At 42.1% G+C, this 11,787-nt stretch overlaps 1 protein-coding gene across 2 annotated transcripts; it reads left to right on the top strand.

The window, feature by feature from the left end:
- Positions 1–2,606: 2,606 nt before the first annotated feature.
- LOC117406888 (G-protein coupled receptor 12) lies at positions 2,607–11,787 on the top strand. 2 transcript variants are annotated; one of them, XM_059030688.1, is made up of 2 exons: positions 2,607–2,912; positions 3,689–11,787. In XM_059030688.1, exon 2 carries the CDS (start codon positions 3,701–3,703, stop codon positions 4,688–4,690), a length of 990 nt encoding a protein of 329 aa, XP_058886671.1. In that variant the 5' UTR covers positions 2,607–2,912; positions 3,689–3,700; the 3' UTR covers positions 4,691–11,787. The 2 variants fall into 2 exon arrangements, with proteins under 2 accessions (XP_058886671.1, XP_033867165.2); XM_034011274.3 differs by having other exon boundaries at positions 2,607–3,015.

Below are 11,787 nucleotides of genomic sequence, written 5' to 3'. Positions count from 1 at the left end.
TAGGTCTAGAGTACTCCCTAAATTCAACAGTGAGTGCTTTTAAAGTAAGATTAAGTAAACTAGGCATGCTGGACTCATGAGCTGAGAAACATTAAGCTTTGGTTAACACTCCTTCGATTCCAAATGCATGTAAATGAAATTGTCAGAAATGTTTTACGAGAGCATTTATTTCAAAGCATTTGTTATTCAGTGTGCCTGTGTGGCTGCCCGGGAGTGTAATTGCCAGGGAAAGGAAAGGTGAAGCAGGAAGGAGAGACGAGGGAGTGCAGCTGGTGTTAATGACAGTTTGAATGGAAGTGTGGAATGGAATTTCTTATTCCTTTGCTTTCATGTAACAGAGAACGCTTTCAACACAATGAAGAAAGAGTGCCAGTGTGATGGGTGCAAACAAGAGGTTGAATTCAAAATGAAAAACTGAAACTTTTAACAAGATTGTTAAAGAAAATGTCAAGCCCCATAAAGCAGAGCGATTGATTATTATCATAACTGTTTTCTTGGTCTTGAACAACCCTGTGAGTTCTAGTTTAATGCAGTGTGCACATCGTTCACATCTGGAATCAGGCTCCTGTTTGAGTTCTAGTTTAATGCAGTGTGCACATCGTTCACATCTGGAATCAGGCTCCTGTTTGAGTTCTAGTTTAATGCAGTGTACACATCGTTCATATCTGGAATCAGGCTCCTGTTTGAGTTCTAGTTTAATGCAGTGTGCACATCGTTCACATCTGGAATCAGGCTCCTGTTTGAGTTCTAGTTTAATGCAGTGTGCACATCGTTCACATCTGGAATCAGGCTCCTGTTTGAGTTCTAGTTTAATGCAGTGTACACATCGTTCACATCTGGAATCAGGCTCCTGTTTGAGTTCTAGTTTAATGCAGTGTACACATCGTTCATATCTGGAATCAGGCTCCTGTTTGAGTTCTAGTTTAATGCAGTGTACACATCGTTCACATCTGGAATCAGGCTCCTGTTTGAGTTCTAGTTTAATGCAGTGTGCATGTAGTTCACATCTGGAATCAGCCTCAATTATGTCTCATATTCAGTGGCAAAATATCAGAACAAACTTCTAAAAATAATTTCCCACAGAACAAAATAAATGAGAGCAATTGAATAGCATTTGACTTGAGCAGAGTCCTAAGGAGAAGGTTTCAGCACCATGGACAGCGCACTGGGGGGCCGGCCTAACTGCAGTTCAGCACCTCGAGCACTCTGTAGGCATGGTACCCAGCACACTGAGGCCACACGGGGCCCTATACAACCTTTCAAGGTCACTCTTGTTCTCTGATAGATCCTCCAGAAGATTTAGCTCTCTCAGTATGTGAGTCCCTGCCTACAAGACGTTTCCACAGTCTGTTTTCATAAGTAATGAGAAGCACAACCATCAGGAAACCCTTCTTAAAGGGCTGGAGCAGCAACCACGAGCTAAATGTATACATGGAAAACGGTTTCATCAAATTTGAACACTGTCAGATTCTGTTGCTGCATTAGCGACATGCACAGGAATCAGATCTTGACATGCAAAAGATGAAGCTGGTTGCCTAACGGGACTTCATATACAGCAGTGCTTCCTCGTGTTTCAGCAGAGTCTCTTTAATCAAGTTACAGTAAACCAACAGGATAACCTTAAACAACCAATTGCTGTGAATAATCAGTTCTGTTTTCATTAGCAGTGATCAGGACAGACTGTGTCACAGTCCTGTATGATGCAGCACTGGCTTTCTGGAAATGCACCACATATCTGATGAAAGAAAAGGGTGGGTGCCTGTTTTCAGTAGCACATCAATGCAATTCTGCTCCCTACAATACAAGCAAGGCATTGTGGCCATGGAGAGAGTCCAGTGAAGAGCACCCAGACTAACCCCAGGGCTGGACCTGCGAAGGCTAGTGGAGGAAATGAAATCTATTTAGCATAGAACAAAGGCAAACAATATTAGGGATTTGACTGAAGTCTTGAAAATCTCTAAAGGAGTTGATAAAGCTAACCCTATAGCAAATAGTTTAAGCTCACACAGAAACCAGGACTAGAGGACACAGTTTTAAATGAAGTGGAGGCAGACTTACAGAACAGATGGTAGGAGACACTTCTTGACACAGAGAGTGGTGAGGGTATGGAATTGGTTACAGTATATTCCATGTTTGCTTAATTCACAGTATTATATATATACATATATATATATATATATATATATATATATATATATATATATATATATATATATATATATATATATATATACATATATACATATACACACACACTATATTTTTTAAGTGTACCTTTATTAGTAAACATTAAATAAGAGAACAATTAAGGATGAAAATATGCGGTACAATTACTTGCTAATAAGCTGTTTGTTAATTATAGCTCTCTCTCTCTCTCTCTCTCTCTCTCTCTCTCTCTCTCTCTCTCTCTCTCTCTCTCTCTCTCTCTCTCTCTATATATATATATATATATATATATATATATATATATATATATATATATATCTCACATTGTTTTCACACAAGGTAAAAGTCGCATTGTTATTGCAGTCCCCTTCTTGTCAGGAGCCGGAGAGGAATTCTCCAAGGGGGTCTGTGCTGTATCACTCGTCGTGACGCTTCTGCGCTGTGTGGAAGCAGGCAGTGAGACGATCCTCCTGCTATCCTCCTTCTCTCCCCCTTCCCAGTCGCCCGCCGGCGCACCGCACAGCACATCCCCATTCAGCGATGCTGCACATACCACCGGGTCTCTAGCCGCTGATCACCAGCCACACAAAGGATTTCAACTCCGCCCTCGCACCGCGCCGGAGCTCTGAAGGATACCTGTCCCTTTCCTGTTATTTATAGAACATGAAAAAGAGGATGCGGCAAGGTAGAAGCGATACCTAGAAGAACCAAACATTGGCGTGGTCTCTCCGTCTGGAAGTGTCAAGGTGCCAAACCACTGTCAAATTCGGGTTATTTCTTCTTCTTCTTCTTCTTCTTCTTCTTCGATCTCTGCCGTCTGTTGCTGATTTTAATATTTGTAATGGCACGGTGTGTATTATTTTCGCACTAAAATATCAAATGGTCGTGTCTGAGGTTGCATTTACGGAAATAGAGTAGACTAAATATTAGTGATATTGCGTTTCAGTCGGTAATACACTATGTGTGCTTGTTTTGCGGACGACTGGTTCATTTACAGCTGTGATGTAGTGTAGCGTTCCATGTTCTTCATGTACAGATAGCCTATACTATACAGTATGGTAAAAAGACATGGTACCGTGAGCTCGTTTATATTACTATCACAAGCCTTTATTATAGGTGTCTGTCTTCTAATCAATCAGATATATTGAAATCCTCGAGAGAATTCCGTTTGCTTTTGATCGTTGTTTTAAATTCATATTTATATTGTGTGTAGTTAGCCTGCATTTTGTTTTCAGTCTGTGTGTCACTGTTATATATGTATTTAATGGCAATACCATACATGCAGAGTTTTGCATTATGCAAGCAGAGTTATGTTATATAGCTACAGTTTTCCAATTAACTTGTCTTTGCCTGTCAATACTAATGCATTTACTATTGGTGAAAGATCATTAATGCAATTGCTTGTATTGCTTTGTGTTCATACATATGACGTGAATGTTGTTGTATTTACATTTTTTGTTGCATCTTAGAAAACTAAGCAATGCTGTTTATTCTTATTATTCTTATTCTTATTTTCTTTTAGATTTTGAATACAATGAATGAAGGGTTGCAGGCTAATGTAAGCTGGCGTCCAGACCGTGCAACTGAGAATGTCTCCGCCGCGGTTTCTTCACTGGACCCCATCCTCAATTCAGACCCCCAAATCATCGTCAACCCCTGGGACATTGTTCTCTGCACTTCCGGGACCATCATCTCCTGCGAAAACGCCATCGTCGTGCTGATAATATTCCACAACCCCAGCCTGCGGGCCCCCATGTTCCTCCTCATCGGCAGCCTGGCACTGGCTGACCTGCTTGCAGGTCTGGGGCTGGTCATCAACTTCATCTTCACCTACCTGCTGCAGTCCGACTCGGCCAAGCTGGTCACCCTGGGGCTGGTCGTCGCCTCGTTCTCCGCTTCGGTGTGCAGCCTGTTCGCCATCACTATAGACCGCTACCTCTCCCTGTACTACGCGCTGACCTACAACTCAGAAAGGACCGTTACTTTCACCTACGTCATGCTCGTCGTGCTGTGGGGGACCTCCATCTGCCTGGGTCTGCTCCCTGTAATGGGGTGGAACTGCCTGCGGGATGAGTCTACTTGCAGCATCATCCGGCCGCTCACCAAGAACAACGTGGCCTCGCTGTCCGTCTCCTTCCTGCTCATGTTCGGGCTCATGCTCCAGCTCTACGTGCAGATCTGCAAGATCGTGATGCGCCACGCCCACCAGATCGCCCTCCAGCACCACTTCCTCGCCACCTCGCATTACGTGACTACCCGGAAAGGGGTCTCCACACTGGCCATTATCCTGGGGACATTCGCGGCTTGCTGGATGCCTTTCACACTCTACTCCCTCATCGCCGATTACACCTACCCTTCCATCTACACCTACGCTACCCTGGTGCCGGCCACGTACAACTCCATCATAAACCCCGTCATTTATGCTTTCCGAAACCAGGAGATCCAGAAAGCCCTGTGGCTCATCTGCTGCGGGTGCATCCCCGCCAGTGTGTCTCAAAGGGTGAGGTCGCCGAGCGATGTGTAATGTAACAGCCACGATGGCAACACAAATACCAGTAGCGAAACCAGCAAGCCACTGCTTTATGTTTCTGGGGGAATATCTGACCATGACATGTGTTATTATTTTGCTGAAAGGAGGCTTTATATGGTTTACAAATTCAATCCAGGTAGGAAACAAGTTAAGGGCTTAAGGTTTGGATTGTAAAAGCGTTCCCGTCACTTCATTGCATAAGGTTGCCAATCATGGTCCTGGAGGGGCCATTCCACCCCTGGTCCTGCGGACATCCACTCTCAAGTTCCTGGGTGTAAAAAGACGCCAATTGGCTTGTGGGATCGGAGGACGCCCACTGAGCCTCGGGTCCCTGAGCTGTGTGGGGAATCGCCCCGGTAAAGGAGAAAAATAATAATAATTGGGCACTCCAAATTGGGAGAAAATTAAAAATAATTGAAGATTCTAAATTAAAAAAAACAAACCTGGAGTGGAATGGCCCTCTAGATGCGTGATTGGTCACCCTTGTGGATATGGCAACGTTAGCTTAGGTGTTACAATACCCGGGCATACCCAAGCATCCATGTTATTATTCACATGGGGGGGCAGCTTCTCTTTCATTGGGGGCTTAGCATGCACTGCAGATATATTTTAGAAAGCAAGGGAGCGATGTGGAACTGAGCGTCACACTGCTGCACCGGGGACGTGCAGGGAAAGTGAAACCACAGCACGGAGAGCAGCTAAAAATAGAAGCATGCCTTCATCACACTACAGCTTAGGAGACTTTCACAAAGATTGCTCAGCCTACATGCTTGTAAATATCCATGGTATACAATCTAGGCCTATAGAGAGAGAGAGCGATACTGGAAGGCCACACATATTGCAGCACAGTGTCCTGTTTAGCAATGTGTAGAAATATATATATTAGAACGTCCAGGTATTTTGTTTTGCAAGTCGTATTCATTTTGATTAATATTCTGTACCATAGCTCATGTACAATAGACATGCATCTCTTTAATGCTGCATCCGATTATAACTGTTCTGTAAGATGTGTAGCCTGTCAGCTACCCTTGATATTGGCTAACATGGTTTCCTATCAGAATATTAATTTGCATTCAAATAACGTACTCAGACATTTAGCGAAGCACATTAGCTTACAGCACACAGTATCAAACAGCACCAGGCTAACCAGGGCTGTAAATAAGAGCTTGAGAACACTATTGAAGATGGGAAGCTGTTTGGAAAATGTTTCATTTTGCAGTGATGCAAGAAGCTGTGAAAAGCTGCCTGTCAGCCTGTCAGCCTGGTTTACAGCCAGTAGGGATTTATAAATCAAAATATGCCACACAGATACAATGTAAGCACACTTCTCGCATTTGAATTATTGACTGGAGAGTTAGGTAGGAGTCCAATGTGCAATCCAGTTGTCTTTTAACAAGTCGATTTTGAGCCATTAAATATGTATGTTCTTGAAAGAGCATTTTATATTAATTGTAAACATACGCCTCACATCTTAACTAGGCTGTAGTGTAGCATCACCTTACACTGCAGTCCTGTTTAACAAGTGAAACGACAACACTATTGAACTCGGCTTTCTTCTCCTGTGAATAAAATAGATCTATTGTTTTTGCAAATTCATTTCTATGCAGAGTTGATTGCAACACACAGTCAAATTTTCAGTTATGTATTGGATAAAAACTGATCAAATTTAAATCCATTGCTGGGAAGCCATCCAGTACAGTACTGCCTCATGATGCAAAAGCACTTATTACTTTTTCAATTCACAACATTAGATCTGATTTGTGTTTTTCTTACTCCAGTGTGAATACGCCCTTTTAAGCTACTAAATAAAATGATGATGATAATTACTCGACCTTGCTCTTGCACTCAGCGACTGGAGAATGTTAGGCGGAACACAATGCACAGCAAAGCCTTCCTTAAAACACAGGGAACACAATGAGTTTATCTTGCATCAGCGCGCACCATGATGTCGTCCCTCAATTTCAGGATTATCAGAACAGAGCTTTCCAAACAGTTTGAGAATCAGCAATAACTCAATAACCAGCATTCAGAATGCTTCGAAATTCTACTTGTACAGCTAGGACTGAAGGACTGCAGCAAAATTAAAATAGCAATACAGTACTGCCAATCAGTCAAACCAAAGGCAATCAATACTAGATCCCTTCTTGAGCAAAACAGATGAAGGGCCTGCATCAATTAGACCATCGTTCTGAGCGCTATTAATATACTGCGTAGTATTAGAATCAGAGACAGTACTATTTTTATTTACACAAAGCACATATATTTAACATTGTGGTAATCCAATGACTCAGAGCCAGAACTCAGATCATATCAAAGGCAGCTATATTATATCAGAATGTTGAGCACTATCATGAATTAGACTCTGTACAGTCACAGTGCAGCTTGCTCTTCAGTGCATGTTCCCCTGTACTATACAGAGACCCCTGTTTCCTTGCATAGACCTTTACATAGCCATCCAAACATCTGAGGGTGTCATCAAGCACCAGCTGATATCAGGAAGCATTTCCATGCACTTTACAATGTGATTCCAGGATGGAGTGCATTCTGCATGAGCCTTGTGTGGGGTGCACATTTATTACAGCACCCCATTACTTCTGCAGTTCAGCAGTGTGCACATGTATTACAACACCCCATTGCTTCTGCAGTTCAGCAGTGTGCACATTTATTACAACACCCCATTGCTTCTGCAGTTCAGCAGTGTGCACATTTATTACAACACCCCATTGCTTCTGCAGTTCAGCAGTGTGCACACTTATTACAACACCCCATTGCTTCTGCAGTTCAGCAGTGTGCACATGTATTACAACACCCCATTGCTTCTGCAGTTCAGCAGTGTGCACATTTATTACAACACCCCATTGCTTCTGCAGTTCACCAGTGTGCACACTTATTACAACATCCCATTGCTTCTGCAGTTCAGCAGTGTGCACATGTATTACAACACTCCATTGCTTCTGCAGTTCAGCAGTGTGCACATGTATTACAACACCCCATTGCTTCTGCAGTTCAGCAGTGTGCACATGTATTACAACACTCCATTGCTTCTGTAGTTCAGCAGTGTGCAACACCCCAGTGCTTCTGCAGTTTTGATTTGTTGTGCATATGAAGTCAAACCACTGGAACTGAAATTCTTGGAAAATTGTCAAAAAAGGCAAATTAGCAATTGTCGAATTTAATTGATTACTTTAATAGGCCACACGTGCAATTAATTTAAAATAGTAAGAGAAAAGGAACACTTAACCACAAACAGTGTTTTAGAAGTTGTTTAAGATGCCTAATTAAAGCACACAAGTGCCTATTGTTTCTATATCACAGATTACTGAGTGAAAATGGAAATCCGCCCCCCCCCCCCCGAGGTTTTCATGCAGGTCGGTATATAAAGGATATCAATGACACATCTTGAGGTGTTCTAATACATTTTCACTCTGCTGTATATCAGTGTCGCTCACACAGACTTCAGCTGTCAGCCCCCTTGTTTGAACCCGGTCCCAGAGGGCTGCAGAAATGATCACAGGATGATGTCAGCTGTCATTCCAGGGGGGGATATTGACACTACAAAATGGTTTCTAAGCACTAGACATGCATTTTTAACTGCTTTACACACTCACAGCTCCCTCATTGCTTTGGAGAAGTTCACTGGAAATGTTTCGTAACAGAAGGCTTTCTTTTCCACTGGGACGGAGGCAGGCACAAACAAAGGCGTACCTTGATGGAAAAAACATATTGAAGCACAGAACACTTGTCAGTTGCCTGAAAAACATAATTGTCAGTGGCTTGCTGGTTCTTTCCAGGCTGATTCAGGGCACATGACTGATGTATTCAATGTTAATCTGAGGCAAGGGCCTCTGCTGCAGTAACCTCACCTCCTAGATTGTAATGACCCTCGTTAAAGGCATAATGCTCAAAGGGAAGATCCCCTCTCCCTGTGATGTCACGAGAGAGCTGTGCATTCTCTGTATAATAACAGAATCTCGGCAAGTGTACAATGCACTGTTTCTCTAGCAGTGAAGAGCTTACAGGTTCTGCCCAGGTTCAATGGAAATGGTGGACGCAACACCCCAGGAGATTTGTAGCATTCTGCAAGCTGTTCTGGACATTCAGACCTGAAGTATAAAGAAAGTGAAATGGAGCACCCACTTCGTGAAGCTGTATCGATTGCTGACGTGTTCAGTTTAAATGCAGTGCTGTACTACAACACTGAGAAGCAGGATTCTTAACTGTGGACAAGGGATTAGAGCAGAAAGAGTCAGGACTGAGGAATACACACCTAAAGAAAAAGAAAAAGAATTATGTGATGTAAGTCAAGCGGACATCTTGTTGGGACACAGGTCAATGTGTGTACGGATTTATCCAGTAGGGCCACAGGACAGAAGCAAACTGAGCACAAAGGGATCAATTGATAGTTGGATGGGTCATTATATTGAAGACAGCTGGACTGGATGGAGTTCTGTGCGAATCCCTTTGCTTTGCGGAGCAGTCACTGGTTCACATTGATTGTGCATCACAGAAAAGCCGTCACTGAGAAAGGAAATTCTGTACAATTCAATCTGAAGGATGCCACAAGCCGACCTGCTGATATGGTTGTCTAACTGAGACACTTAATATACACAACCAGCCAGCTCCTCCAGAACAGCTGTCAATGTCCTTTCATCTTGTGAAAACTTCAGAAGAGCTCATTTGGGGATGGATATCCCACCTCAATAATGTGAAGGCCTCCCTTCTGCAAACCATGGAAGGGAAAGGGCTTCATTTCGTGCATAGACATTTACCCTTTGAATTGAATTGAAAGTTAAAGCAAGTGTAGTCACAGCATATGAATGGCAAACACATGGTATTAGACTCTTGGATAAGTTACCTGAACAAAAGCAGGTAGCGTGTTATTGTGAGTGTCATAAAGAAGCATTTCAATGAACCGTTTGCTGAAGTTTAGTTCCATGTTAATAAACAGTCAATAGACACGCCATGCATGTGTGTATCTGTCATTAGACTGTCATTGGAGCTCATATTTCATATGCATGTATGTAGTTTCCTGCTCTAGTAAAAAAAAAAAAAGAAATACAAAGACTGCTGTGTAGCGTTCCTGATATTATTCTATAAGCTATCCACACTATCTAAATAATGTGCATTTAAACCACACGACTGCCATTCACAATCATGTATTCAGATTGTGATGATCGTGTGAATAGGGTATTAGTAGCTTTACACACCAGTCTTTGTACGTGATCTTTACTGGAGCAGGAAACTAGCAAGTCAAAAAACCTACTCAACATACACATGAAATAGGAGCTTCAATGGCTGTGTAATGGTAGATACACGCATGCATGGCGTATCTATTCACTGTTTATTAACATGGAACTCAATTGCAGCAAATGGCTAATTGCTAGGGCTGCCAGCTGTCTCTGTTTTCCCTGGATTATCCTGGCTTTGAGAAAGGTGTCCCGGTAATTCAATATGCCTTCCCAGGACACCAAATGCCAGCAAGTTAGATAAATCGGGATACAATATTACTGCAATAGACGCGCAATATGAATTGGTTGTCAATACTGCAGTAGTAATATTATCAGTGCTTCCTAGTGCATGAATATTTCTAAAGAAAGTTTACACTTTGAACCGCCCCCTTGCACTGCCCTGTGTTGTTCGGTGGCAACCTTATTAATTGCAAATTAATTCAATACTTTTTTATGACAATCCCAATGAAGCGTTACCTCCAAAGTCATTACACGTGTGACTAGCCTGGGATTCTCGGAGCTTTGGCTGAAGCCCTGTTTTATTCTGAGCACCTCAGAATAAAACAGGGCAGTGAAGTGTCCGCTGCCACTGATACAAATCACATCCCAAATGAAAGAGCCAAGAAGGAACTGAGGTGCTAGGACTGACCAGTAAAATCACGCAGCTTAGCGAGGTGCTGGGAATTGAAATTGTGTTTCTGTAAAGATATTATCTTGCTGTTGTTTCATCGGTAACACTGTACATGAAGTGTCTCTAATTACTGTGCATTTACATCGTAGTTTCTTAGTAAATACACGTGTACTCACACGGCATTACAATGTTAGTATGCATGGTTACAATGTAGCCACTATGCATGGTTACGGTGTTACCGTTTCTTATTCATCTTGCAGTGCTAGATAAGTGACCATAGCTGGTTCACACTGAGGAGCTCCAATAAGTGTTTGTCACTGAATGCATGGCTTCCAGCTTCATAGCTGGGTACGGATATTCTTTACAAAGGAACTTCCAGGTCAAATCATTTCCTAAAAGCAGGAAATTTAAAAAAAAACTAAAACAAAAAATAATAATTGCAACCCCCATTTTTATTATTCCCTCTTTCATTGAACCACTCATTCTATAAACATCCATTCTAGAGTCTACTGCCTTATAGTGACACCTGCTGGGAGACTGCAGTACTGCAGCTTCTATCCCAGCCGGCGTTTGTCAGTGCCTGCTTCTTGCTCAATTCCGCGTCTCCATCCTTACTATAAAGGGCATTATAAAACTCGCTTGTAAATTGAGGGTGCAGAGCAAGGTCGAAAGGCTGTAGCTTCCCAAGACTCCACTCTGTCGCTTTTATAAAACGCAGCCTAGTGTAAATGTGTGCATTGTTGAGTGTGTAGCTCAAGAGGCGAGGATGAACTGTTCTCAATTCTTTAGAGCTCTCTGTATCGTGTCAGGGAGCGGTGAAACAGCATGTTACACGCATACTGTATATACTACTGGATGTTTTGAAATAGAAGCTGCCGATAAGTGTGCTGTGTGCGCAAGGGTTACCGCGGAGCATCTTGTGTAAAAGTGTTAGTAGCTAACTGGGAAAATGCACTTTATTTTAAACAGAAATGGCACAACCGGTTACGTATCTGCAAAATGAAACTAAATAAATAATAAGAATAATAGTAATAATGACAATAATAATAATAATAATAATGTCAAGCTGCACTAAGACGTTATTACATGTGTGTAACAGTGGGGTTTCTTTTTTCATTGTAATTTTTATGGCTTCAGTTCGTTAAAATAACTTCAGAAATGTTGTTAATTTTGTATTACATGATGTACTGTGTCTTAAAAAATAAAGTTGTTTTTTCTTTTTATAGAAGTTA

Source organism: Acipenser ruthenus, chromosome 9 (genome assembly GCF_902713425.1).
Source record: "Acipenser ruthenus chromosome 9, fAciRut3.2 maternal haplotype, whole genome shotgun sequence".
NCBI lineage: Eukaryota > Metazoa > Chordata > Actinopteri > Acipenseriformes > Acipenseridae > Acipenser > Acipenser ruthenus.
Note: the sequence above shows the minus strand (reverse complement) of the source record. Positions and strands in the feature narration are given on the sequence as shown.